This window comes from Bufo gargarizans, chromosome 2 (assembly GCF_014858855.1).
Source record: "Bufo gargarizans isolate SCDJY-AF-19 chromosome 2, ASM1485885v1, whole genome shotgun sequence".
Classification (NCBI taxonomy): Eukaryota; Metazoa; Chordata; class Amphibia; order Anura; family Bufonidae; genus Bufo; species Bufo gargarizans.
The window spans coordinates 338,203,428-338,230,550 of NC_058081.1; the positions used below are offsets into that span (position 1 = coordinate 338,203,428).

Below are 27,123 nucleotides of genomic sequence, written 5' to 3' on the forward strand. Positions count from 1 at the left end.
TTTTCTTTCTATTCATTTACATTTTCTGCAACCAGGTTTAAACAAAGGGCTCTGGTCTAGGACTTTCCTAGAGTGCAAATTTCTGCCTTCAGCGCTGTCTTTGATAAGAAAATTGCTGATCATCCTTTGGCCGGGTTCTTGAAAGGAGCCGATAGATTGAGGCCCATGGTTAGATCAGTTCTTCCACCTTGGAATTTAAACTTGGTATTGTTAGTATTTACCTGCATGCCCTTTGAAACTTTATCTGTGACATTTCTTACTCTAAAAATAGTGGTTTTCGTGGTTATGTCTGCCCATAATAAGATTCAGGCCTTAAGAATTAGTGAACCCTTTCCCAGATTTCCTGAGACTAGAATTGCACCAAAGTTCAATCAGTCTTGTCTCAGACTTTTGTAGACTAGAATAATTTTCTCCCCTCACTCTGTGAAAATCCTAAATCGAAGAGAGAAAGTCAGTCATTGCATTTTACAGTACCTTGTAGCAACTAAAGAATGGAGAAAGTTGGATTATCTATTTGTTCAGTTAAAAGGGACCCATAAGTGCCTTATAGCCTCCAAGCGTTCTCTAGCTCGTTGGATCAAAATCGCTATTTGTTAATCCTATAAAGCAATGGATCAAGTCAAGTTATGAGCTCGTTCTACTAGAGTAGTATCAGTTTCATGGGCAAAAAGGGCTGATGCCTCTATGGAACAAATTTGTAGTGTTGCAATGTGTTAAAATACATAAACATTTGTGAAGCACTACAGAATTGATGTTAAGGGGAATCTGTCACCAGGTACCTCTCTATCCAACTGTTTGCATAGACACAAAGCTGAAGTTCATCTGATAAAATGTTTTTCTTTTGTTGATCTGAGGCTTCATTCCTGAGATATAGATAGAGATATCTATCTATATATATATATATATATAATTATATAATTTTTTTTTTTTCTCAATATGCAATTTAGGCTTTTTTGTGCAATGAAGGCATCATCATTGCTCTTATTGAACCCACGGCGTGTAATTCCGGCAAGTGGAGTACACGCCGGATCCAGACAACACAAGTGTGAAAGAGGCCTTAGGCCCCATTTACGCAACTGTATTTTTGGTCCTATTCTTGTCTGTTTTGCGGACAAGAATAGCCATTGTTACAATGGGTCTGCAAAAAAAAAAAAAAAAAAAAAGATGAAACATGGACGTCATCCGGATTTTGTGGACCGCAGTAGGGCAGTAGTTTTCATGAGCTCTTATTTAACTGTGGGGAGGCATAGACAAAATAGTCTAAGAGTTTGTAAAAGAAAGAACTTGTTTTCCGAAATGATGTCCAATCGGCCCAAATCCGCAGAAAATTGAGGTGTGATCTAGTTTCCCAAGCTGACAGTGCCTCCGTGTGGTAAATGTGGTCCACCTTCTGCAGCCACTGTGACAGAGTGGGGGAAGTTGGTTGATTCCAATGTTGCGGAATTAGGCTAGGTCTACAAGACGACATTTGTCAGACGACAGGGCACAACTACACTGCAACATTTGTCGTGCAACAACTTTTATAATGGAAGTCTATGGTGTCGCATCTCGAATGCCACACGACAGTCGCAAAAAAATCTCAGTGCGACACCACTATCATTATTAAAATTGTCGCGCGACATTGGTGCGACAAAAGTAGCCAGGTAGACCTAGCCTTAGGGATTTGGCTGCAGAGGCCAGATGGAGTACTAGTTTCCATTTATTGTGGGGAATATCTTGTAATCTGATGTTCAGTAATACTAAGATGGGGGTAGGGGGGTTTTGTAGGCAGCAGATTTGTTTAATCCGACCAGAAAGGCTGCAGAATCGGACAAGACCCCCACATGTGGAGATAGGTGCCTTGTGATTGGGTACGTTTCCAGCAAATGTCGGAGCTAACTCTTTCACACTTGCGTTCTTTTCTTCCGGCATAGAGTTCCGTCGTCGGGGCTCTATGCCGGAAGAATCCTGATCAGTTTTATCCTAATGCATTCTGAATAGAGTGAAATCCGTTCAGGATGCATCAGGATGTCTTCAGTTCCGGAACGGAACGTTTTTTGGCCGGAGAAAATACTGCAGCATCATGGTTATAAGGGAAAATAATAGCATTCTGAATACAGAATGCATAGTAAACCAGCGCTAGAGGGGTTAAAAATAAAAATAAAATAATTTAACTCACCTTAGTCCACTTGATCGCGAAGCCCGGCATCTCCTTGTGTCTCCTCTGCGCTGAGCGGCTGAACAGGACCTGGGCTGAGCTGCTCCATTAAATATCGCTTAAGGACCTTCGATGACGTCACTCCAGTCATCACATGGTCTTTTACCTTGGTGAATCACCATGGTAAAAGATCATGTGACGTACCATGTGATGACCGGAGTGACGTCATCGAAGGTCCTTAACCTGTATTTAATGGAGCAGCTCACCCCAGTTCCTGTTCAGCCGCTCAGCGCAGAGGAGACACAAGGAGATGCCAGCTCTGCGATCAAGTGGACTAAGGTGAGTTAAATTTTTTTTTAATTTTTTTTATTTTTTTTTAACCCCTCTAGCGCTGGTTTACTATGCATTCTGTATTCAGAATGCTATTATTTTCCCTTATAACCATGTTATAAGGGAAAATAATACAATCTTCAGAACATCAATCCCAAGCCCGAACTTCTATGAAGAAGTTCGGGTTTGGGTACCAAACATGCGCGATTTTTCTCACGCGAGTGCAACGCATGACAATGTTTTGCACTCGCGCGGGAAAATCGCGCATTTTCCCGCAACGCACCCGTCTCTTATCCGTGCTAAAAAACTGACGCCCGTGTGAAAGAGGCCTAAGGGTTTAAACAGGCAGTTGGGCTGTTAGAGCAGGAGCCTGGCTGTCATAAGACAGCTGAGCTCCTGCTGTTTGCTGTATGGGATATCCTTGTAATGGTTATGCTAGGCCATTGTGAAAAGACGGCAGCCTGGCCTAAGGCCACTTTGTGACTGCCATAAAAAGGCATATTGGTGGTCACTAAGGGGGTTATATAGATTTGTTATATTGAAATTGAAGCCAGTGGGGGTCATTTGTCAAAAAACTGTGTTTAAAGCTGGTCTTGGATATGTATAAATTATATATAATTGGATAAATTAGGCGTATCCACTGGCAGTCCCCTAGCTGGAGTAGATTTAAATAGTCATTTACACTAGCAAAATGGCGTAAACCAGGTATGCTCAACCTGCGGCCCTCCAGCTGTTGCAAAACTACAAATCCCAGCATGCCCTAATAGCTGTAGGCTGTCCAGGCATGCATGTGAGTTGTAATTTTGCAACAGCTGGAGCGCCACAGGTTGAGCATTCCTGGTGTAAACAATAGTGACTGTGCCAATGGCCCTGCCTCAGCCGTGCCCCATCTCACTCTTGCCAAGGGTTGTGACTTTTTTATGCCACTTTCTGGCAGGTAGGGGATTTTAATAATAAATGACCCTCAGTATCTTTAAATACCTCGGTCTGATATCGCTACAACCTTGTATTTTCCTGGAAAAGCCATGTACATGGAATCTGTATAGAATCTGTCGTTCAATAGTAGTCGGTTCTCCCTTTTACGTGGGGCAGTTATCGTCTGTACTATTGTTAGTTCCTGATAATTACCCAATGTAAGGGTGCCCCTACACTGTGTGGTCCAGCCATACAGTAAATGGGCACCTTTAGAAGATGGCTCGTATCGATGCTCATTTTTGGCAATATGAGCCTGTGTAAAAGGACCCTTAAATGTTCACTAACTTTTCTGCAAATTTGAGTAAATATTATGGGCGAATAAAAGAAATTTTGGAATATGTTATCAGGAGAACATGGCAGTTTTTATACTTATCTCAAGATCTTTCAACCAGGAAAGATCTTACTGTACTGTAAGAATGTTTGCCTCTCATCGGGTGTTATTGGACACTTACAACCAGTTTGAACCACTGTATTGACCAGATTGGGCAAAATGTTTATGGCTACGTCAGCCCGTCGATTGTTCATTCAGCATTTGTGCAATCTTTAACCTACTTCTGTCCAGTATCTTTGGCCACTTTAGACTTGGAATCCTCCTAGGAGTGGCTGGCCTGTACTTGAAGCTTTGGTCAGTCTGTCATATATGTGATTTAGATTCTGATCAGAGTGCAGATTCTGATTACAATGGACGTTTAATGACTTGATTGCTGTTAGGCTGTTCACTGAAGGGCTAATTTTGTAAAAATGACAGGAAATGTTTTGTTGCCTGAAAAACATAAGGGCATGTGCTAAAAAGCAATAGAGTGACTTCACTTTCTTTGTGTTTTTTACAAGGAAAAAAATATATACTGTGGCAGCACCCAGAGATTAATTTAGCTTGGTATGCTGCGGTATTGCCAGTGTGCTACTAGTCTAAAAGTGTCAATACTTGGATGGTAACTATGTTTTATTGTCCCTGTAATTTTGCCTTTTTGTATTTAAAGGTGATTATTATATTATATTGAGCATCTAAAGTTGTAGCAGATGGGTTCAGCAAAGTAAATTTTTTTTTAATTTTTATTTTTTTTGCAGAGGTTATCCCTTCTATTTCAAGTAGCATGCTGAATCCAGACGCTATATTTTCCAACAATGAAATGAGCCTGGAGAACATTGAAATTTATGGCTTTGATTATGACTATACATTAGCTTTTTATTCTAAAGATCTTCACACGCTGATCTTCAACACTGCACGAGACCTTCTGATTAATGAGCATCGGGTAAGTCTTTCTATAGGTCTTGTTACTGTGACAGTAAGTATATTACCATTATTATTTAATTGGCAGAGAATAAGTAATAAAATTACCGTTACATTTATTTTTCTTTACATTTGACTATCGATTAGTGTTGATCGAGCATCAAAGTGCTTGGGTGCTCTGGCCGAACGCATCGGAATGCTCGTGTGCTCTACCAAGCACAATGGAAGTCAATAGGAGAACCCCAGGCACCCCCTGCTCGGAAGAGAAGAGGGTGTCTGGTTCACAAAAAAAGGTTAGAAATTGATGGAAACCCCATCAAAATGGTTTGGAAGCAGCATTAAGAGAATAGCTGGATGCGTCTTGGACTCCTATTATCTATGACATACAATAGACAACCACACAAAGGCTATATGCCAAAAGCCAGGTATGTGAAAGCCATCAATCTATCCATGAGACAGATACCTTACAATGGCCGCCTTGTGCACTATGAGACATTCAAAACCAGTTCTCATCTGACTGAGAGCCAGTAAGCCTCAAAGTTACTTCAGATCTGTTGGATGGCTTGGGTGGACCTGCGCACCTAGATCAATATCATTAGGGTGATAAAAAGTTTTCTGATTGTCCTAACATAATATTCAATAACCTTTCTATATAGTTTTGTCATGTAAAAACAAATTTGCATAAACATGGGCATATGGGAAAGACATGCAAATGAGCAGAATCTGCCTTGTTTTTCAGCTAAAAAAACCATTGGCATGGAAAATTTGCGATCTACGCTACTCATGAACAGCGCCATCTATTGGTTTCATAGTCTTATGACAAGACTATTAGTGTAGCCTTTTGCATGGAAAATATGCGATTAGAATATTCGCAATCTACACTACTCATGAACAGTGGCAGCTATTGGATTTATAGTCTTGTCATAAGACTATGAAACCAATAGATGGCGCTGTTCATGAGTCATTACAAGCAGGGCAATAGTCCTCAGATACACCCTAGCAAGCTTATATTACCGCAGATAAAGTGCTAGAAGATGTGTGAATGATAGCAGCAATACGATATACACCTCAGTGTTGGCTATTATAGGCTCTGTTGAGCAGTGTGCCCCACTTACTGGCGCCCCAACAAGATAAGAAATAAAAGGTAAATGGAACAATAGAGCAGTAACAGTAGTCATTATACAAACAGATAAGGTTCTGTATGCAGATCCTCTATCACTCCATGGTTTCACCATAGCCACCACAGTACTTAGATTTTATTTTTTAACCCATAAGGGGATGACAAGGTTCCCCAGTTATTTTGCTTAAAAAACAAATGGAAACTCGCACAAAAATGTAAAACTTATTGCATCACTCTATGCTAGAGAAAGGAATTTTGCTACTCTTATTACATGAGATTTTATTGCATTTTCCCTGGAAATTAATAGTTTGCATACAAACACACTTACCCACAGACAAAGGTAGTTTATCTTCCTCTTCTGGTTTACATAGTAAATAGCAGGTTGGTCTTCTGTTTGCCACAGTAGCATCCTGAGTTTAGCTGTGGGGAACACTTCACAATCCACACGCAGTCTGTCCAAAGATATTTGAGGTAATGCCATCTGTTGCTGCAGTAGGATGGTGGAGGGAAAAGGCTATGAATTGCTTTTTTCATCTCATCCCACAAGGTTTCAGTGAAATAGAGGGTGACTGTGTGAAATAAATGAAAGTTGTGACAGTTTGGTGTATTGGGGACTGTATGCACTCTACCGTTGTGCTCTGAATATCAAAAATGGGTTTAAAGGGCATTTGTCAGCAGTTTTGTACCTATGAAAGTGGCCGATTTTGGCATTGCTAAAAATGATTTAATATATGCAAATGAGCCTCTAGGAGCATTGGGGACGTTGTTGTTACTCCTAGAGGCTCTGCTCTTGCTGCAACTGATGCGCCCTCTGCATTTTAACGGGGCCAGGTGGTCCGGTCAGCAAAAGCAGAGTCTCTAGGTGCTATGGAAATACCCCCGTCTCCTTTGCATATATTTAAAAAAAAATCTCAGTAATGCAGGCACATATGAACATGAGACCAACACAGATGCCTTCAGCTGACAACCGCACATGTAACAGGTCTGCCAGCTTCATAAGTACAAATCTGCTGACAGATGTCCTTTAATAAGCTATTTTTATAGAAAACTAGCAGAAGGACCCGGCTCTGCACGGGTATATTTCATCTATTTAATTTAATGTTTGTGTTTCTCGTTAAAAGATATCGACAGTATCAGCACCCCGCCCCTTTAGCAGTGAACTCCACAGTCCCCTACCCTTTAACACTGACCCCCCCCACCCCCACAGTGCCCCGCCACTTTTAAATGGTACCTCCACAGCAGCCCATCCCCTTAACTTTGACCTTCATAGCAGCCCGCCCCTTTAACAGTGAGTTTCACAGCACCCCACTTCCTTGACAGTGACCTCCTCAGGTGTCCGCCCCCTTAGGTGACCTCCACAGTACCCCGTTGCCTTAACAGTGACCTCCACAGCAGTTGCCCCTTTAATAGTGGCCCCTGCCCCCTTAACAGTTACCTCCACAGCGGCCTGCCCCCTTAACAGTGACCTCCACAGTGCGCGCCCCTTTAACAGTCACGTCCACAGCGACCTGCCCCTTTTAATGCTAGGGCTACACGACGACATGTGTCGCGCAACATTTTGTCTCAACAATTTTTATAATGATAGGCTATGGTGTCGCACTGCCACATGTGACATCCAAGATGGATTTTTCTGCGACTGTCACGTCGCAGTATGTCACATGTCGCAGTGCAACAACATAGACTCATTATAAAAATTGTCGCACAACATTGGTGCAACATTAATGTCGCACGACACATGTAGCAGTGTAGTTGTGCCCTATGTGTCCTGCGACTTATTGTTGCGCAATATATTTCATTGTGTAGCCCTAGCCTAAAGCTGACCTACAGCAGTGAAGAAAAATGTCTGGGTTGTTCTGGAACCCTGGAGTAAAACTGTGTGTATGTGGAGACTAAGGGCCTGCAAGCTTCTATTGGCTGATAAGGGACATGTGACCGGGTGTATGGCAGTTGGGATATGAAGAGAAAGACTTGCAGGCTTGTATTGGCTAATGCAGGTAATTTTTTTACAATGTCTCAGGAACGTTACGTCCTAGAGAGCTGTGACCCCCCCCCACAAGGTTTCTTTAACAAGGGATGTGTATACCAAGTTTCGTTGAAATCGATTGTTGAGTTTTTGAGTGATCGAGGATCGTACATGCACACATAACTTATATACGTATAGATACTACAATCAAGTTATACTCCTTTACACATTATTTTCCAAATTCTGTCTTGCTTCCTAGTCTTAGAACACCATGTTTATGAGTTTCTGCTGAGACATCCACTTCTTAAATGAAAAGTAGCGGTGTGTTCTTGGTACTCAGTAAAAGGAGTTATCCAGGAATTCATATTGATTACCTATCTTTAGGATCGGTCATCAATATCAGATTGGTGGGTTCTGACTCCTGGGGCCCCTTCTGATTAGCTGTTACAAGAGGGTGGGTGCTCTGTGAGCACCACAACCCCTTCCTAGGCCATGTGACATCTCAGTACATTGGTCACATGGACTAGTTGCAGCTTAGCCCCATTGAAGTGAATGAGTGTATGGTGCTGTGCTTGGTAAGCTGCCAGGAGCCCTCCACACTCACCTGAGCTCCGGTGAGCACCGCAGCTACCTAAAACAGCTGATTGGCGGAGGGACTTGGACCACTGCCAATGTAACATAGTAACATAGTACTTAAGGCCTAAAAAAGACATTTGTCCATCCAGTTCGGCCTGTCATCCTGCAAGTTGATTCATAGGAAGGCAAAAAACAACAACTGTGAGGTAGGAGCCAATTTTCCCACTTTAGGGGATAAGTCATCATTATCATTTCCTGAATAACCCCTTTAAATCTATGGGAGATACAGAAAAAAACACTAAGCAGATATGTTCAAAGCATATCCAGTTGATAGGATATAAAGGCACCTTTCTAAATGAAATGGTTTTCATGAAAATTTCCTGCCAGTTTGCTGTAGATTCTGTGCAACTCCTTTACATAGCTGGCTGCGCTGCTGACATGGTTGCGACAGCACACATTTCCTGGCTGCTGTCAGATTTGGGCTGATTACCAGGAAAGATTAAAGGACCTTAACATGTATAGCTTGGAAGAAAGACGAGACAGAGGGGATATGATAGAAACTTTTAAATACATAAAGGGAATCAACAAGGTAAGAGGAGAGACTATTTAAAAGAAGAAAAACTGCAACAAGAGGACATAGTTTTAAATTAGTGGGGCAAAGGTTTAAAAGTAATATCAGGAAGTATTACTTTACTGAGAGTAGTGGATGCATGGAATAGCCTTCCTGCAGAAGTGGTAGCTGCAAATACAATGAAGGAGATTACGCATGCATGGGATAGGCATAAGGCCACCCTTCATATAAGATAGGGCCAGGGGCTATCCATAGTATTCAGTATATTGGGCAGACTAGATGGGCCAAATGGTTCTTATCTGCCGACCACATTCTATGTCATTATCTGCTTTGCTCAGCCCGGTTACTCTGATCAGTGTGAGGTCAGCAGGACATACCAGCAGAAATGTCAGAGGTTGTACAGAGAGGGAGGAGACACATAGCAATGGCTGCAGAAGAGGAAAGCAATACACGAATGAAACTGACCCGTGAGCGCTTGTGAAGACAGCCACTTTGTGGAGTCACAGAACTGATGTCCAGCATGTATTACTAGGAGGGACATGGCCCAAGTTTGAAACTAGTAGTAGGCAGCAAACTGCCCTAAAATAACAGTTTGCATTTAAATTGCTTTCTGTGTTGCATTTTTTTCATAAAATTAACTGGACAATATTTTTCTGTCATTGCTACAAAAAAAAGTTACAGAAAAACACAGCAACAAGGTTTCATGTGAACATACCCCTAAACTATACGGGGAATAAAAGTGGCACCAAATGATAGGAACGCTGATAATACTGCAATAGAGCACAAAGGTTTCACTGGCCTAATGGTGAATATTTCTCCTGATGTGCTGCATGCCTTCATGGATGGATTTATTGTGGATTTGATAAGGGTCATATTTTGAGAATGAGGTGGAAGAAAAGAATAAACCCTGTTTATTTAAGCTTGGTTTCTGGTTTATCTTATGACATTCCTCAGCAATTGCTAAGAAAGGTCAGTATAAGTGTCATACCTCTTCAAATGAGGTAACAAAATGAAAATGGAATGTAACGTTATGAAAGAATGGCCGTACACCAGTCTATTTTCTTTAACATAGCCAAGATGGATCCATCATGAACTCCATTGAAAGTCAATGGAGGACAGATCCATTTTCTATTGTGTCAGAGAAAACTGATCCGTCCCCATTGACTTGCATTATGGGTAATGCCGGATCCGTCTTGCTCCCCATCCCAGGACGGAAAGCAAACTGCAGCATGCAAACTGTGGTATGAGAACGGAACGGAAGGCATTTTGGAGCATTCCGTTCTGTTCAGTTACGTTTTGTCCCCATTGACAATGAATAGAGACAAAACGGAAGCGTTTTTTTTTTTTCCGGTATTGAGACTGTATGATGGATCTTAATACCGGAAAATATTAACGCTAGTGTGAAAGTAGCCTGTGTTAGATTGGCAGTTACATTGCCATTTGTTTCAGTGGTTACCGAATAGGAATCAATGAGGACTACTGTGATCTACCGAAAGGAGGGGAGAAGAACGAAGGCTCTGGCACTAACCCAGCTAAAAATATTAAAAGTTATTCCTATCTAACAAAGAGGGAATATGAGAATTGCAGACATTATAGGCCATTCAATTTGACACCACAGTAGTGTTTGAATCTATGGGAACATATGGATCCTAAAAATGTTATCAGGGTTTACTGTTCTAGACAATTAGGGATGAGCGAACTTGTGTTTCAAGTTCGGCATACAAGGTTCGGGTTATTTAAGAATTCTGTTATGGATTCCGCTACCACGGAACATAAGTTATGGTGCATGGTGGCAGAATCAATCATGGAATTCTTAGATAACCCGAACCTTGTACGCCGAACACACAAGTTCGCTCATCTCTAGTCACCAACCCTATTCAGTTTGGATAGGATGACTAACTGACAAGCTAGTTTGGCTACCTTTATGTCTAGTAATTATGAGAAAGGTATGTTAAAGCTTCAGGTGCTATAGGCTTCAGTTCTGTATCTTACTGCTTGCTCTTCTAATTTAGTTCTTTTGTTACAGTATCCCAGTGAATTGAGAAGATATGAGTATGATCCAGACTTTGCAATTCGGGGTCTTCACTATGATGTTCATAAGGTTAGTATTTTGACATGAAGCTTTTCCGTCAAGAGCTGCACAGCCTCTTGGTCAGGGGGTCACATTCTCAGATTGTACTTTCTACTTAAGAGTTCTCTGGGAATGAAATGTACTATAAGGAGTCAGATGGGTGTTCTTGCTTTCAGAGAAATCTGGTGTTTTATGAGCTTTCTTAGGCCCTCCTTCTCCCTGGACTTGAGTGACATCCCCAGCTATCGGATGTGCTAATTGAAAACTCATGCATGTGCAGTTGGATGGTGTGCTATTAGCGACAGAAGTGCTTGGAGCATGTGCAGTAGGTTGGTGAAGCCAAACATAGGGGGATTTTTAGTGTGTAACTTCTTTTTGTTGAACTACTTGACAGGGGATAGACCACTGTTAGGAACTTGGGCACTTGTGTAAGTGCAGTGTGGATGTGGCTTGGTGAGGTGCTGAGCAGTAGCTATGTGGACTTTAAATCCACTTTAATCAGACATCCCTCAAGGCATCTTGGCTGAATTGCCATTATTAAAGGGATATCCAATTTTAATGATTGCATGTATTTATTTAGAGAATAGGCAGTTATACAATTTTCTATTATACATGTATTTAAAAGACCTTTATTATAATCACACAATAGTTTATCTATAAAAAAAAACTGGCACAGCTCATGTTAGTCCTGTAAAATGCATCAATTAGCGATCTGAATAGGGGGACTAAAGAGGGCGTCAGTCATGTGACCTCTGGCATTCTGTTAACTGTCCAGCTATCTAACAGGGGAATAGTGAGATGCAGAACATATGAATACAGTGTCGGGTTGTAATCATTAATAAATGCCTAATTGTATAGGTAATTATCACCAGCTGCATAGAGCTTATCTTTATCTCCCGTCATAAATTTAATAGTAGACAAGGAGGATTCTTCTCAGACTGGTACATTCATGAGAAGAATAACACTGAAGAGCAGAAACCTTTCTGCGACCTTACTTAAGACATACAAAATTGTAACTATAGTCGAGCATGGCTCTTAAAGGCAATGAAAATTCATCTTGACTAGAATGAATTGGATATCAATGTATTTACCTATGAAAAGGCACAACAACAGTATATGCATCATTACTGCCTGCAGCAGTATTTCATGTCTGTCAGTGTCTGTGTACTGCACATCTGAGATTGTTCACCGTCACCCCTGTATGTGTTGTGTTTGTAATTTTTGTTTACAGTTTCATTTATTAACATGATAACATCACCTACAGACAGGAAGCCATTTTACAAATCACCTGGAAACAGGCAGGCATGTAAATACACATATTATGGAGTGGTTGTAATAACCATCATGGTTTCACCATTAGTCCTATGTAGTTAATCCATGGACGTGTCCTGTGTGCTTACCCAGTACACATATGTCATGTAGCTCTATTGCTTATGGAATTTCAGTTTGGTGTCTCATGACTGATGCCATGTTTCAGTTAGGCAATGGTTGCACAGGACTGACGGATTCATGGGCTAAACCATTCTGCTGTGCAGATAATGTTCAACAACCTGATATAAGAAAGATATTTAAAGGGGTTGTCTCATCATGGACAATGGGGGCATATCGCTAGGATATGCCCCTATTGTCTTATAGGTGCAGGTCCCACTGTTGGAACCCGCATCTATATTGAGAACGGAGCCCCGCAAGGTGGTGACTGGAGGACTCAGGTCCAGCCACCACCAAGCTGGCTCCCCATAGAAGCGAATGGGAGTGTACTGCGCATGCGCGGCCCCCCGCTTGCATTCTTTTTCTATGGGGCCGACGAAAATAGCCGAGCCAGCACTCGGCTATTTTCGCCGTCCCCATAGAAAATAAATGGAGGGCGGCTGCGCATGCCCAGTGCGCCCTCCTTCACTTGCAGGGGCTCTGTTCTCGATATAGGTGCGGGTCCCAACGGATCTGGATCTGGCAGGGTTCAGCAAAAAACTCTTACGTTACTGATAATACAACCATCTGCATCCGTTATGTATTTTCTTTAACATAGCCAAGATGGATCCATCATGAACTCCATTGAAAGTCAATGGAGGACAGATCCATTTTCTATTGTGTCAGAGAAAACTGATCCGTCCCCATTGACTTGCATTATGGGTAATGCCGGATCCGTCTTGCTCCCCATCCCAGGACGGAAAGCAAACTGCAGCATGCAAACTGTGGTATGAGAACGGAACGGAAGGCATTTTGGAGCATTCCGTTCTGTTCAGTTACGTTTTGTCCCCATTGACAATGAATAGAGACAAAACGGAAGCGTTTTTTTTTTTTCCGGTATTGAGACTGTATGATGGATCTTAATACCGGAAAATATTAACGCTAGTGTGAAAGTAGCCTAAGCAAAATTTTAAATGCATATGTATTTGAAAATTGTATACCGCATTTTTTGCTTTATAAGACGCACGCCCCTCCCCCCCCAAAAAAAAGTGTGGGGGGGGGGGGAAATGTCCGTGCATCTTATAAAACGAATACTAGTGACCGCTTGCGAAGCGCCGCAAGCGCAGGTAATACTTACCCTCGCTGGTCTGCGCCACGGCTCCTCTTCAGCTGTTGTGCTTCCATCTTCCCGGCCTACGCTGCACTGTCCTGACCACGTACAGCGTCAAGACTTAGTGCGCGCAGTCTTATAAGGCTCTGAGTGGGCTGATATGAGGTCTGATGAAAAATATTATTTTCTTATTTTCCTACTCTAAAATCTGGGGTGCGTCTGATCATCAGGTGCGTCTTATAAAGCAAAAAATATGGTATATATATTTTTTTATTATATAAACAAATGAATTAAAAAAAAAAAAACGGGATACCCCTTTAACAGTCCCATTCTCCACCAACCTCTGCCTAAAATACCTAGGCTTTGATTTATCATATGTTCGTTCCAGAAATCTGGCATCAAAAAGTCGCAAAATAGTGCGATATGGGTGGAAAAGTGTGTGTGGTCAGCTAGGTTAATGAAGTTTTAAAAAGTCGCAATCTCACTTCAGTGCAAGGGTGGAGCAGCTTCTCTAGACAAATTTATCAAACAACCTGTGAGATTTCGTACATGTGGCATCAGGTAAGACAACGCAGATACAAGCAAAACTGACTTCAAATATTCTCCTCATGATAAATTCCCCCATTATACTTTTACTAACTTCACCAACCGCCATGTACACTAGAGCAGTGCTATATAATTCTACTTTTGTGAAGACAAAACTGCAGCCTGTGTTTGTATGAAACTCTAACTGCTGAGCTGTCGTTAGCCCATTCTCAGACGTGTCTAACTTGAATGTCCGGTTTACACATTTTAACACTTTCTTCGTCCATTATTTTGCTGTATCAGTAGTATGAAAGTGTTAATGGTCTATTTCTTTTTATAAGGCACTATTAATGAAGATTGACTCCTTCCACTACATCCAGCTGGGAACTGTGTACCGGTGAGTCAGACATGTTCTCAGCATTGGCTTGTGTTTGTATGGTTTTATTATGGACTTCACATTTATTCCTTCTACCTTTTTATTGACCTGTCACTTCTAACATGTCTGTTTTACTAAATAATCTTATTCCCCATGCAATGATTCTGGAGCTTCTTTTCTTATAACTTTGTAATTTCGTTCCTCAGTTAATTCTACTCAAAATGTATTAATGAATCTGCAACCGGGGCTGAACAGTTCAGTGTGTTTCCCTGCACAATGTCACACTGGCAGCACTGATTAGACCATGGTAAACCCCTAACCTCACTGATAACACCCTGTTGCAGATTCATTAATGCATTTCTAGTAGCAATAACTGAGGAATGAAACAACATAAAGTTATACTAAAGGATCTCTAGAATCATTATTGCATGAGGAATAATGATTTAGGAAACCAGACATGTCAGGAGTGGTGACTGGTCCTCTTACACCAGCAAAGAATTGGGGCACATTGTCTTGGGTAAACAGTAATCTGCTGCCAGCAAACAATGATACTCTATGATCGCTCATCCCCATAAAGAGGAGATGATTGCTGCATGTAAATGATCAAGCAATGATCTGGATTGACTGGTTTGTTCCCAGTCATTGCTCATGTGAAGGGGCCTTTCGACTGATTCGTAGCCATATCTCGCCACTTAAGATGGCTACAAGTGCAGAATAAAGTCCCTGTATTGCTAGGCACTGAGATTGCCCTTTATGTGGTTTGAATGAGCTGTTAGCAAGTTATTTAACTCCTTATTGACCGCTGATGTGTAATTGTATGGCGGTCATTACTGTGTTTCTACGGCAGCGCTTTAGAATAAGATTGCATTGCAAGCAGTGCTGACATCTCCAAGCCCCAGCTGTCAGCTCACAGCTAGGGGCTTGGACATTATTTTGGGGACCAGTTTGATTGTTGTGAAAAAACAATCGCAGCCCAGCTGTAAGGCTACATGCACACGAACGTATTTTGTTTCCGTGTCTGTTCCGTTTTTTTTTTTTTTTGCGGATGGGATGCGGACCCATTCACTTCAATGGGTCTTTGAAAAATGCAGCCAGCACACTGCGTGGTATCCGCATCTGTATCTCCGTTCCGTAGCCCCGCAAAAAAAAAATAAATAGAACGTGTCCTATTCTTTTCCGTTTTATGCATTGTTACAATGGATCAGCAAAAAAAAAAAAAAATAAACGGATGGCATACGAATGTCAACAGTTTTTTTTCGTTTTTTTTTTTGCGGACCACAAAACCCATACGGTCGTAAGCATGTAGCCTAAGTTAAATGGTGGTCCTCGCAGTCCTCTCCTTTCACTCTGCTTATAACTTTTTTAACCCTATATATTAGGGTTAGGGCTGTTCCTAAATAGTAAATACATAGATTATTTACTGGAAAAATAAATAAATAAATAAATAATTCACAGTTTTTCTTTTATTTCTCCATAGTAAAAAAAAAAATTTTACATGTATTGTTTTGCTTTTATTTCCATTGTGCAATAGTGTGTAGAACCTGCACAGCAGAGATGGCTTACGTTATTTTGTACTCGGATTCGGTTAGTGACATAGAGGCCGCTTCAGAAGTGGAATATATATGTAGTGAGGACACCTCCATACTTCATCTGAAGTGGTCGTCATCACATGCCATAGTCCAGCGGAGGAAGCCACAGTTGCCGAAAGTGCAGATGTGGAAAGTAGCGGTCATGTACTACTGCCAAATATTTTTGGGGGAGTCCTACAGCAAATTGTTCCCCTATTTACGGATACTCCTTGTACAAAAATTGATATAAGTCTAGAGTAAAACTAAGGTAATTGGACCTGTTGGTATTTCATGCTGCCCATGGTTAGGGTTGCATGGGTCTTCTGACAAGTTTCCTGATGTATATTTAAGTAAAATGCTTACATTGTTTTATTCTCACTATATCCCTAGATGAATAAGGCTACTTTCACACTAGCGTTCGATCGGATCCGTTCTGAACGGATCCGCTCATATTAATGCAGACGGTGGCTCCGTTCAGAACGGATCCGTCTGCATTATAACTTAGAAAAATTTCTAAGTGTGAAAGTAGCCTGAGCGGATCCGTTCAGACTTTACATTGAAAGTCAATGGGGGCCGGATCTGCTTGAAGATTGAGCCATATGGTGTCATCTTCAAGCGGATTCGTCCCCATTGACTTCCATTATAAGTCTGGATGGATCCGCACGGCCAGGCGGACACCCGAACGCTGCTTGCAGCGTTCAGGTGTCCGCTCACTGAGCGGAGCGGAGGCTGAGCGCTGGCAGGCGGATGCATTCTCAGTGGATCCGCCTCCACTGAGAATGCATTAGGGCCAGACGGCTGCGTTCAGGGCCGCTCGTGAGCCCCTTCAAACGGAGCTCACGAGCGGACACCTGAACGCAGGTGTGAAAGGAGCCTAAGCTGCACTGTATAATATTACACAGTATCTAACCATAACCTAGTAAAATTGAAAATAATGTTCGTTCATCAAGTTCAAACTATAATTCTACTATGTTAAGTCTATACCCATACAGAAGTACCCTGCAGGGTCTTCTTTTCCAAGTGGAGTCATTTTAGGGATAATTTTTATGATTTGACATCACAGAGCCTCAGCAAATGACAATATGAGGCTTGAAAATCAGAGGTGGAAACAAAGTCATCCTTAGGGTCCATTCACACGTACGTATGTGTTTTGCGGATCTGCAAAACACGGACACTGGCAATGTGCGTTCCGCATTTTGCGGACCGCACATCGCCGGCACTCTCATAGAAAATGCCTTTTCAGACAAGAATGTTCTATTTTTTTGCGGAACGGAAGTGCGGATCCTCGGATGCGGACAGCACATTCCAGCCCCATTGAAAATGAATGGGTCCACACCTGTTCTGCAAAATTGCAGAACGGATGCGAACCCATTTTGTGGACGTGTTTATAGACCCTTAGGCCAAAATGGAAGGTTAAAGGGGACCTGTCACCTCTCCTGACGTATATGTTTTACTAACTACTTGCATTCCCCATGTAATATCAATTAAGGAGCATCTATTCTTATGGCTCTATGTTGTGCCATTCCTCTATTATTTCTACTAGAAGTTATGAATGAATTTCCAGCAGCTTGCAGTAAAGGTATGGATAGGCGTTATCAGTTGGGGGTGTGTCCCTGCAGAGTCTGACATCAGCAGCACTGATTGGGCAGAGTCGGACACACCCTCTCCTGGTAACACCCTGCAGTTCCTTTACTGCAGACTGTTCTGGTAGGAATAATACAATAATGGCCCAACATAGACATAAGAATAGATACTCCAGAATTACATGGGGGAGGCAAGTGGTTTATCAAAATGTACTAATTGATAAACCAGCGCTGCCAGTATGAGCCGTGCCGGTCTCTTGAAGTGTATACAGCGTGGTCACTTTCTATGCTTTCCAGTGATTTGTCAGTCTAAGGCCCCATGCAAACGGCCGTGTTTCACAGCCGTGTGCGGGCCGTGGAACCGCGGCCTGGATCCCTCCTGAGAGCAGGAGCGCACGGCGTCACTGGTTGCTATGACGCCGTGTGCTCCCTGCTGCCGGCACAGTACAGTAATACACTGGTATAGATCATACCAGTGTATTACTGTATTGCGGCGGCAGCAAGGGGCGCACGGCGTCATAGCAACCAGTGACGCTGTGCGCTCCTGCTCTCAGGAGGGATCCAGGCCGTGGTTCCACGGCCCGCACACGGCCGTGAAACACGGCCGTGTGCATGGGGCCTAAAGGATTCCCATGTGATTAAAGGTGTTGTCGACTTTGGGCTATCTTTTTATTGGGGCATTTTCTGCTGGGACTTCTATCAGCTATAACCTCTGGGGAGACCTGGTACAAGTATTCAGCTTCTTCTCTGCTGGGAATTACACAGCTCTCTTTGAAATCAGTGGATTGCCTATGTATTTCACTGAAGTGCTGAGAGAGGACATGTGAACACAACCCCCTTAATGAACTAGGCATCCTCTTTTCATTAGAATGGGTACCCTTTACCTTTCATTTGGGCAGTACAGTGGCTCACTGGTTGGCACTGGTGCGGTTCAAATCCAACCAAGGGCAACATCTGCATGGAGTTTGTATGTTCTCCCCGTTTCTGCATAGGTTTCCTCTGGGTACTCCGGTTTCCTCCCACACTCCAAAGACCTACTGATAGGGAGCTTAGATTGTGAGCCCCAATGAGCTGGATGCTCATGTCTGTAAAGCGCTGCAGAATATAGTAGCGCTATATAAGTGCATAAAATAAATAAATACATTTGTGGCTATGCTGGCTGCCCTATGTTCAGTTCTCTAATATGATGATATATACTATAAATTCATGAATTTTCTTGTTTTAAACACAACTCAATCCAGTTCCTAGTAGCCATACCTTTTTCTATACTCTGCAGCCTGTACTACATTTAAATGGATGGAGGAAATCAAATATGTTCCTACATTTTTACATTTTACTACACTAGAAGGCTACTTTCACATCTGAGTTTTTGCTGGATCCATCATGAATCAGCAAAAACGCTTCCTTTTAGGCCTCATGCACACGACCGTTGTTGTAGTCCGCATTGAGCCGCAGTTTTGGCGGATCGGATGTGGACCCATTCACTTCAATGGGGCCGCAAAAGATGCGGACAGCACTCCATGTGCGGTTCGCATCCGTTGCTCTGTTCCGTGGCCCCACAAAAAAAATATAGCATGTCCTATTCTTGTCTGTTTTGCAGACAAGAATAGGCATTTCTGCAATGGGCCACCCGTTCCGTTCCGCAAATTGCGGAAGGCTTCCGTTTTTTGCGGACCGCAAAAAATGGAACGGTCGTGTGCATGAGGCCTTAGGATAATAGAACCATCTGCATCCGTTATGAACGGATACGGTTGTATTCTCTCTAAAATGGCCATGACGGATCTGGCACGTTTTTTCTTTTGTGTCCGAGAAAAGGGATCCGGCACCATTGACTTACATTGTGTTTCATGCCTGATCCATCTTACACCGCAGCGTTTTCTGTCCGGCATAGGAACGCAACCAAACGCGACGGAATGCATTCTGGTGCATTCAGTTCAGTTTTGCCCCTATTCACTGAAGTGCTTTCCTATGACGGATCTCAATATCGGAAGGGAAAAGTGCAGATGTGAAAGTAGCCTGAAGGAATTTGGCGTTTGAGTTCCGCTGTCAACCATGTGGTGACTGACTCCCGTTGATTGCAATCAGAGGTAATGCTCCTGTTCACATGGCCAGCAATTTACAGACGCAACTGCGCGGTGTCTGGACAGCTGGTGTAGATATCGTAAAAAAGCGTGGACTATGGATTCTGCACGAGATGATGCAAGTATGGGGCACAAAATCATTATTGCTGCCGTTTTCAGCTGTAACACAGTAATCCCAGCTTCTGATGTGCGACCCCAGCCAAAAGATTGAGGGAAATGGATATTATGTAATGAGTTTGCCGTTCTTTTATTTTAGATTATAAGCGGTGAGTGAATAAGATTGCAGAGTAAAGTTACCCAAACTTGGCTACAAAATCACGGCTGAAATAATTAGAAGTGGCAGCGTGCGCCACCCCCGTTCTGTCATTAGAAGTTGCTGAATAATGCAATAATCTCTTAATCTGCAGTGTGAAACCTGCTCAGATCCAAGTCTCTAAGCAGCTCTGCATTGTGTTAGCAATTAAAGAAATCCTCTTTTCCTGCATGAATTAGATGAGAGGTCCAAAAGCTTTATTATTTCAAATATCAGAGGTGATGTGGGGTCAGATTGGGCGTCTTTCTGAGGTTTCCTTACTGCCCACGGCTGTTTGAACAGAAGTAAGGATTGAGGAGCAATGAAAGGTAGAATGCACAATGGATTTTAGTCCAAAACCCTTCCTCAGGGTTAGGCCTCATTCACACGACCGTTCTTCGGGTCCGCATCCGAGCCGCAATTTTTGCGGCCCGGGTGTGGACCCATTCACTTCAATGGGGCCGCAAAAGATGCAGACAGCCGTCCATGTGCTGTCCGCATCCGTTGCTCCGTTCCGTGGCCCCGCAAAATTTTTTTTTTTTATTCAGTTTTGCGGACAAGAATAGGCATTTCTACAATGTTCCGTTCCGCAAATTCCGAAAGGCACACGGGCGGCTTCCGTTTTTTGCAGATCCGCGGTTTGCGGACCGCAAAAAAACGGAACGGTCGTGTGCATGTAGCCTTACACTGGCATAAAAGCATGATATATGAACCTGTTGGGTGCATTAATCTGCATGTATGCAGCTGTTCCATAAATAGTTTAGTTCTGGTTCAGGGTTTACGAGGGACACTTATTAAGACCAAAATTTTCCACGCTGCTCTTAAGTCTCTCTGTGCTGCTGGAGGAAGGCGCAGGCCTCCACATAAGTTAGGTGCTTCCTTGCTGGCGTAAATTGAAGCCATTTTCCACTGCAAAAAAAACGGCGTGGACAATGATGAAAGAGCCAGGCCTGCCGGCCCGTCCACGCCACTCCGCCTTTTTTCTTGCCGCTTTGGAAAAGTGAGATGAGCAGGGAAAAGTTGCAGATTTTGCTGCAAAAATGACGCCCAACAAAATCTGCAACTTTAATACACCGCTATTGTGGCGTATATCACTTGATAAATGTCCCTCTATATTTTTAGTGCCAGAGTCTTACAGTTTATCATCTTTTAGGGTCCATTCAAACGTCCGTATGTGTTTTGCGGATCCGCAAAACACGGACATCGGCAATGTGCGTTCTGCACTCTCATAGAAAATGCCGGTTCTTGTCCGCAATTGCGGACAAGAATAGGACATGTCCTATTTTTTTTTGCGGAACGGAAGTGCAGATCCGCAAATGCGGATGCGGACAGCACATTCCGGCCCCATTGAAAATGAATGGGTCCGCACCTGTTCTGCAAAATTGCGGAACGGATGAGGACGTGTGAATGGACCCTAAGACATACTACTTTTAGTGCTGTATACAATAAGTGTAGATTACAAATCTTTTTATAACCCTTTATATCAAGGCTCCGGAGCTGATCCACTATGATCCGCGTTATATGTCTACTGCGGCTTGCAGAAATCCATGTGCTTGCTGCCAAAACAACCTCATTAAGGCCTCTTTCACACTACAGTATGTTGAATTCAGTGTTTTGCGTTCCGTTTTTCACGGATCCGTTGTTCCGTTTTTTGCTTCCGTTGTGGTTCCGTTGTTCCGTTCCGTTTTTCCGTATGGCAAATACAGTATACAGTAATTTTATATAAAAAATTGGGCTGGGCATAACATTTTCAATAGATGGTTCCGCAAAAAACGGAACGGATACGGAAGACATACGGATGCATTTCCGTATGTGTTCCGTTTTTTTTGCGGACCCATTGACTTGAATGGAGCCACGGACTGTGATTTGCGGCCAAATATAGGACATGTTCTATCTTTTCAACGGAACGGAAATATGGAAACGGAATGCATACGGAACACATTCCGTTTTTTTGCGGAACCATTGAAATGGATGGTTCCGTATACGGACCGTATACGGAACGCAAAAAACGGACCGTATACGGAACGCAAAAAACTGTAGTGTGAAAGAGGCCTTAGAAGAATGGAACTGATTTTCAGTCTGCCATGTGCGAATACGTCCTAACGGATTCATCAGTTTTCTGAGTTTCTTATACCGTCAGTTTCTGAATACATAGGGGTCTTATGTTGTCAAACTGTTGGTCGCTAAGGCCTGTGCATGACATACGTAGAGCGGTTTTGGGAAGAACAACCAGTTGGATTCCAGCTTCAATCTGTTCCTAAGGCGTTTCATCTACAGCCTCCATCTTTTGGAAGATGCCGGGGGAGATTACTACAAATCAGCTATCTGCAGCAGACTGTGTAAACTGATTCTGTCCTTTATTTTCAGGGGATTTGATGTTGTACCAGATTCTGAGGTTATTGAAATGTATCAAGGTTCTCATGTGCCACTGGAACAGATGAGTGACTTTTATGGAAAGGTACACGTATTAATTATTATAGATCTCTATTAAACTTTGACATGCCTACAGTTATTATTGTTATTATGCAATTGTTAACTGACCTAGTGTCCTAAGATTAGTAGTTTGGCCCCTGTATGAAAGCTCCCAAATCTGCATGCCACCGGTCTAGAACTGATATTGGTGCAAATTAGTATTTAAAAGGTTTTTTTCCGAGATCAGCAAAAAATGTGACTGCAAGGAAGGAATGCCATTAACCTCTAGATATCGCTGAGGCCAGTAGTCGGCTTCAGCAGTCATCTGGGTAGACAGACAGGTAATTTCCTGCAGCACCATGAACAAAGACTGGTGGGGATCACCAAAGCGGTGCTGCTGTAACAGCGGGCGATTTCTCCGGTCAAGTAATGCATTTTATGATATTTTTATGTTTCAATGATGTTTATTAAAGTTTTTCACAATAATAGGGTACACAGTACACTGTGCATAGAATAAAGGACGCAGCGTCCAGTCAAGTAGGCATAAGCAAATAATACAAAAAACAGAAAGACAAAGACAAAGACAAAGAAAAAATTAATCAAGAATAAAGAAAATGTCAAGAGGTCAGGGGCAGCAGCCATGTAGTTCAAAATTGCGTGAGTTAAGTCTTGGATGGCGATCAGCAAAAAGAAGGCCCACATCTAGTTCCATCCCAGTTGCATGTGAAATATACCGTAACCTATCAAAGTTCAGAATAGAGCGAGAGGTTGGCAGAGTGAGGAGAAGATGACCAAGGCTCCCAGACAGTCTCAAACAAGGGAAATGTATCAGAGTGGATAGCTGACATCCGTTCATATTGGTAGATCCTGTTAACTCTATCAATCACCGCTTGGTAGCTCAAATTTGAGGTACGCCATTGGGAGGCAATATGTATCCTAGTAGCAAGCAAGCAGAAACACCGGGGCTGTAAGGGGGAGGGTGAGCCCCAACAAGGATGAGAGCAGATCACGAATGCGACCCCAAAGTCTAGAAACCATGGGACACGTCCACCACGTGTGGAACATCGTACCCTCCTCCCCACAACCCCGAACAAGTAGAGGGGACCTCAGGGTAGAAGTGGTGTAATTTGGCAGGAACCAAATAAGTCCGGTGGAGAATCTTAATAGAGGTCTCTGCCAGGGTAGTTTGCCACGACCCTTTAGAGAGCGTCTGGGAACGCTGGTGCCACCTAGATACACTGAATTCCTCTGACAGATCAGCCTCCCATTCCAACATATAGCGAAGTTTAGAACCCTCTGGAGGTGCAGTGAGAGCCGAGTAAATCCGGGACAGTAAACCCTGCTTATATAGAGAGAAGGACATTAGTCTCTCAAAAGGAGTATACTCAATCGTATGTGGACCACTTTTTAGGGAATGAAGAAAGGAGAATACTCTCCGGACATTGAATTGCTCCCGAGCCGGAGGGGTGAATTTTTCAAGGAAATCAGGCATAGTTAGGATTTTACCCCTTACGAGGAAATCCCAGAGGGAGCACAATATATGATATTTTTAAACCTTTGCCCAAATTTCTACTGATCTCGGAGTACACATTGGGGTATGGCCACATGTGGAGGGTCTGTTGCAAATTTTCTGCAGTGGACATTCCGCAGCGGATCTGTTGGTATTACCAAATGGTGTGGGTTTTTGTTGTGGAAGTCCTTGGTGTGGGTTTGCATTGCAAAGGTTAAAATCCATGGTAAAAATCCGCAACCACAATCGACGTGATGCGGCTTTAAAACCCACACAACATGTCAAGTTATGTGCAGATTTGCTTGCGGAAACATTCTGAAGTACATGGAGATTTGTGAAAATCTCATCCACTTTGCTGCTCCTGTAAGTACGGCAGATTTTCCACATGTGCAGTCCTGCCCTAAAGCCTGTATTAAACGACCCTTTTTTTTTTTAGCAGATAATCGCTAACGAGTGTTCGCATGAACGCTAGTTAGTGATCATCTTGCAGTGTAAGGCCTCATGCACACGGCCGTGAGCGGTCCGTGGTATCCCAGCCTGCTATCCTGTCGAGAGCAGGAGCGCACAGCGTTATTGGTTGCTATGATGCCGTGCGCTTCATGCCGCCGCTGCACTACAGTAATATCGTATGATCTATACCAGTGTATTACTGTAGTGCAGCGGCTGCATGAAGCGCACAGTGTCATAGCAACCAGTGACGCCGTGCGCTCCTGCTCTCGACAGGATGCCAGGCCGGGATACCACGGACCGCTCACGGCTGTGTGCATGAGGCCTTATGCTCAATCATTGGACAATCCAAATCTTTTGACATGTTAAAACATTATCATTTGCCGGGGGCAAACCACTATAAAGCATGGAGAGGAGTGATGGCTTAGCAATCGGTCCTCCCCATGCTGCGGAGGAGATCGCTACATGTAATAGCAGCAGTCTCCTCCACTAGTGAGCAGGCGATTCACATTGGGCTGTGTAGTATTTGTAACGAGCACTATACCAACTTGCAGTAACTCTCTTGTTTGTAACTCTGCAGAGCTCAGAAGGGAACACCTTGAAGCAATTTATGGATATATTCTCCTTACCTGAGATGACTTTGCTGTCCTGTGTCAATGACTATTTCCTGAAACACAACATTGATTATGAGCCTGTACATTTGTATAAAGATGTAAAGGTATGTAATAAATTAATGAAATAAAATAAAAGTTGGTAAACCAGTCATTTTCTCGCAGAAATGGAGGATTTGCCACTGCTGCAGCCATTTGGTGTACACTGCAGATCAATACACTTTGCTGTATGGAGGTTATATCTTTACTTGTAAAGACGTGTAATCCGCAGCAGCAAAATCTGCACCGCATGTCAATTGATGTGCAGAGTTTGTGGTGGAAAATGTCCACAGCCTGCGGATCATATTTGTCCATTTTTTTCCCCCACTTTTTCCTTTAGCGAAGAGGATTACGATGTCATTGAAACCACTGCTTTCACTGCATAACATACGAAGGAAGAATTATTGTTCGCTCATTAGGAATAGTCTGGCGGTGTAAAAGTGCCGCCAGTTACCCGATGAAGGAGCTAAATGTTTGTTCATTGGGTAATGTGATCATTTGGCGGTCACCTGAATCATCGTTGGTCGGCAGTAGATTTAATTCCGCTCTGCTGCCAGCAAACAATGATTATGTATGGGGACAAGCGATGGCATTGGTGATCGTTCCTCCCCATACTGTGGAGGAGATCGCTGCGTGTAAATGCATCAGCCTGCTTCAGTGATGGGCGGTCTTTTTTCGGGAAGGAACCCTTCCTTCCGGACAATCGCCTGCTGAATTGTCCGGTGTAAAGGGACCTTTAGACAAGGGAAACTAAAGATGCACCAGATTCATCGTGGTGAATCATGCTGTATGATAAATCTGGTTTATCTTCCTAAATGTTAGACACTTTTGTATAACTTTAGGTAGTGTAAAGTAGTGCCCATTCAAGTGAATGGGCCTGGGCAGCAATGCCAAGCACAACTGCTATCCAATGGATGGTGCTGTGCTTGGTAAGCTGTGAGAAGGCAGTGACCCTCACCAGAGCACCACGGCCTCATTAAATAAAAGAGGTGCTGGGAGTCGTACCTCCACCAATCTGCGGAGAGGTCACCAGTATTAAGTGGAAAAGCCCTATAAAGGGAACCTGTCATCACCTTTATGCTGCCCATACTAACGGCAGAATAAAGTAGAGACAGGTGAGTTGATTTCAGCGGTCTGTCATTTATAAGTTAAAAGTAAGTGGTTGCTGAGAACCAACATCACAATCATTGCAGACTGGGCCTGGAAAAGAGTCCCGGCCACCTGAGAAGAGTCCTGGTTATTCATGAAGTCCTGATCTCCTGCCCACCTGCTGATGACTGACAGTCTTCTACCTAGTTTTCTCTCTTTCTCTCTAGGAGAGAACTGCCAACCATCAGCAGATGGGTGAGAGAGCAGGAGATTATAATAACCACGACTCTTCTCAGGTAGATTTGACTCTTTTCCAGGCCTGGGCTGTAATGATTATGATGCTGGTTCTCAGCAACCACTTACTTTTAGCTCATGAGTGGCACACCGCTGAAATAAGCATTTCTGTCACTACGTTATGCTGCCCTCCAGTGAGGTTAGCATAAAGTTGATGACAGGTTCCCTTTAACCCTTAGCTGTAGCTGTACATCATGGCACATGTATGCGATCAGCCATAAGGTGTGACCACGGGATCTGCACAGACCTGAACCGGAAGTCGCGCGCTTCCGTTCCGGTCACAGCGTTCCCCGGCTGAGATCGGGAGACCTATTACCATGAACTAGTTGACCGAAGCCTCAAGCAGGCTTTGGAGTCAATTAGATACCGTATATGTATCAATACAGGCCACTAGGTGGCAGCCTTGTATTGATATAGTATGATGAAATAGTCAGACTGCTTTTTAGCCATCTCCGAATATTATGATGTTCAAGGTTTACAGAAAAAAGTAAAAAAAAAAGTTTTTACAAATATAAAAAAATAATAAGTTCAAATCACCTTAAAATATTCCTTAAAATTAAAATTAAAATACTTAACCAATAAAAAAAATAAACATCATGGGCATCGCCGCATGTGAAAATGGCAATACTATTAAAATATAACAATATTAATGGCATACGGCAAATGGCGTAGCAGGAAGAAAAAGAAAAACAGCCAATTTGCCATTTTTTTTCACTTCCAACTACCCAATAATTTTTTAATAAAAAGTGATCAAAAAGTCGCACACACTTAAAATTGGTATCACTGAAAAGAACAGATCGTCCC

General features: G+C 42.9%; 1 protein-coding gene across 2 annotated transcripts in view; it reads left to right on the forward strand.

Moving 5' to 3' along the window:
* The window catches only part of NT5DC3 (5'-nucleotidase domain containing 3), a 65,805-nt gene that overhangs the window by 17,134 nt on the left and 21,548 nt on the right, over positions 1–27,123 (forward strand). For both annotated transcript variants that reach the window (XM_044277290.1, XM_044277291.1), the window contains exons 2-6: positions 4,511–4,695; positions 10,930–11,004; positions 14,359–14,414; positions 22,285–22,375; positions 24,867–25,004. In XM_044277290.1, coding sequence (XP_044133225.1) covers positions 4,511–4,695; positions 10,930–11,004; positions 14,359–14,414; positions 22,285–22,375; positions 24,867–25,004 — 545 coding nt within the window. The remainder of the gene's footprint in view (positions 1–4,510; positions 4,696–10,929; positions 11,005–14,358; positions 14,415–22,284; positions 22,376–24,866; positions 25,005–27,123) is intronic.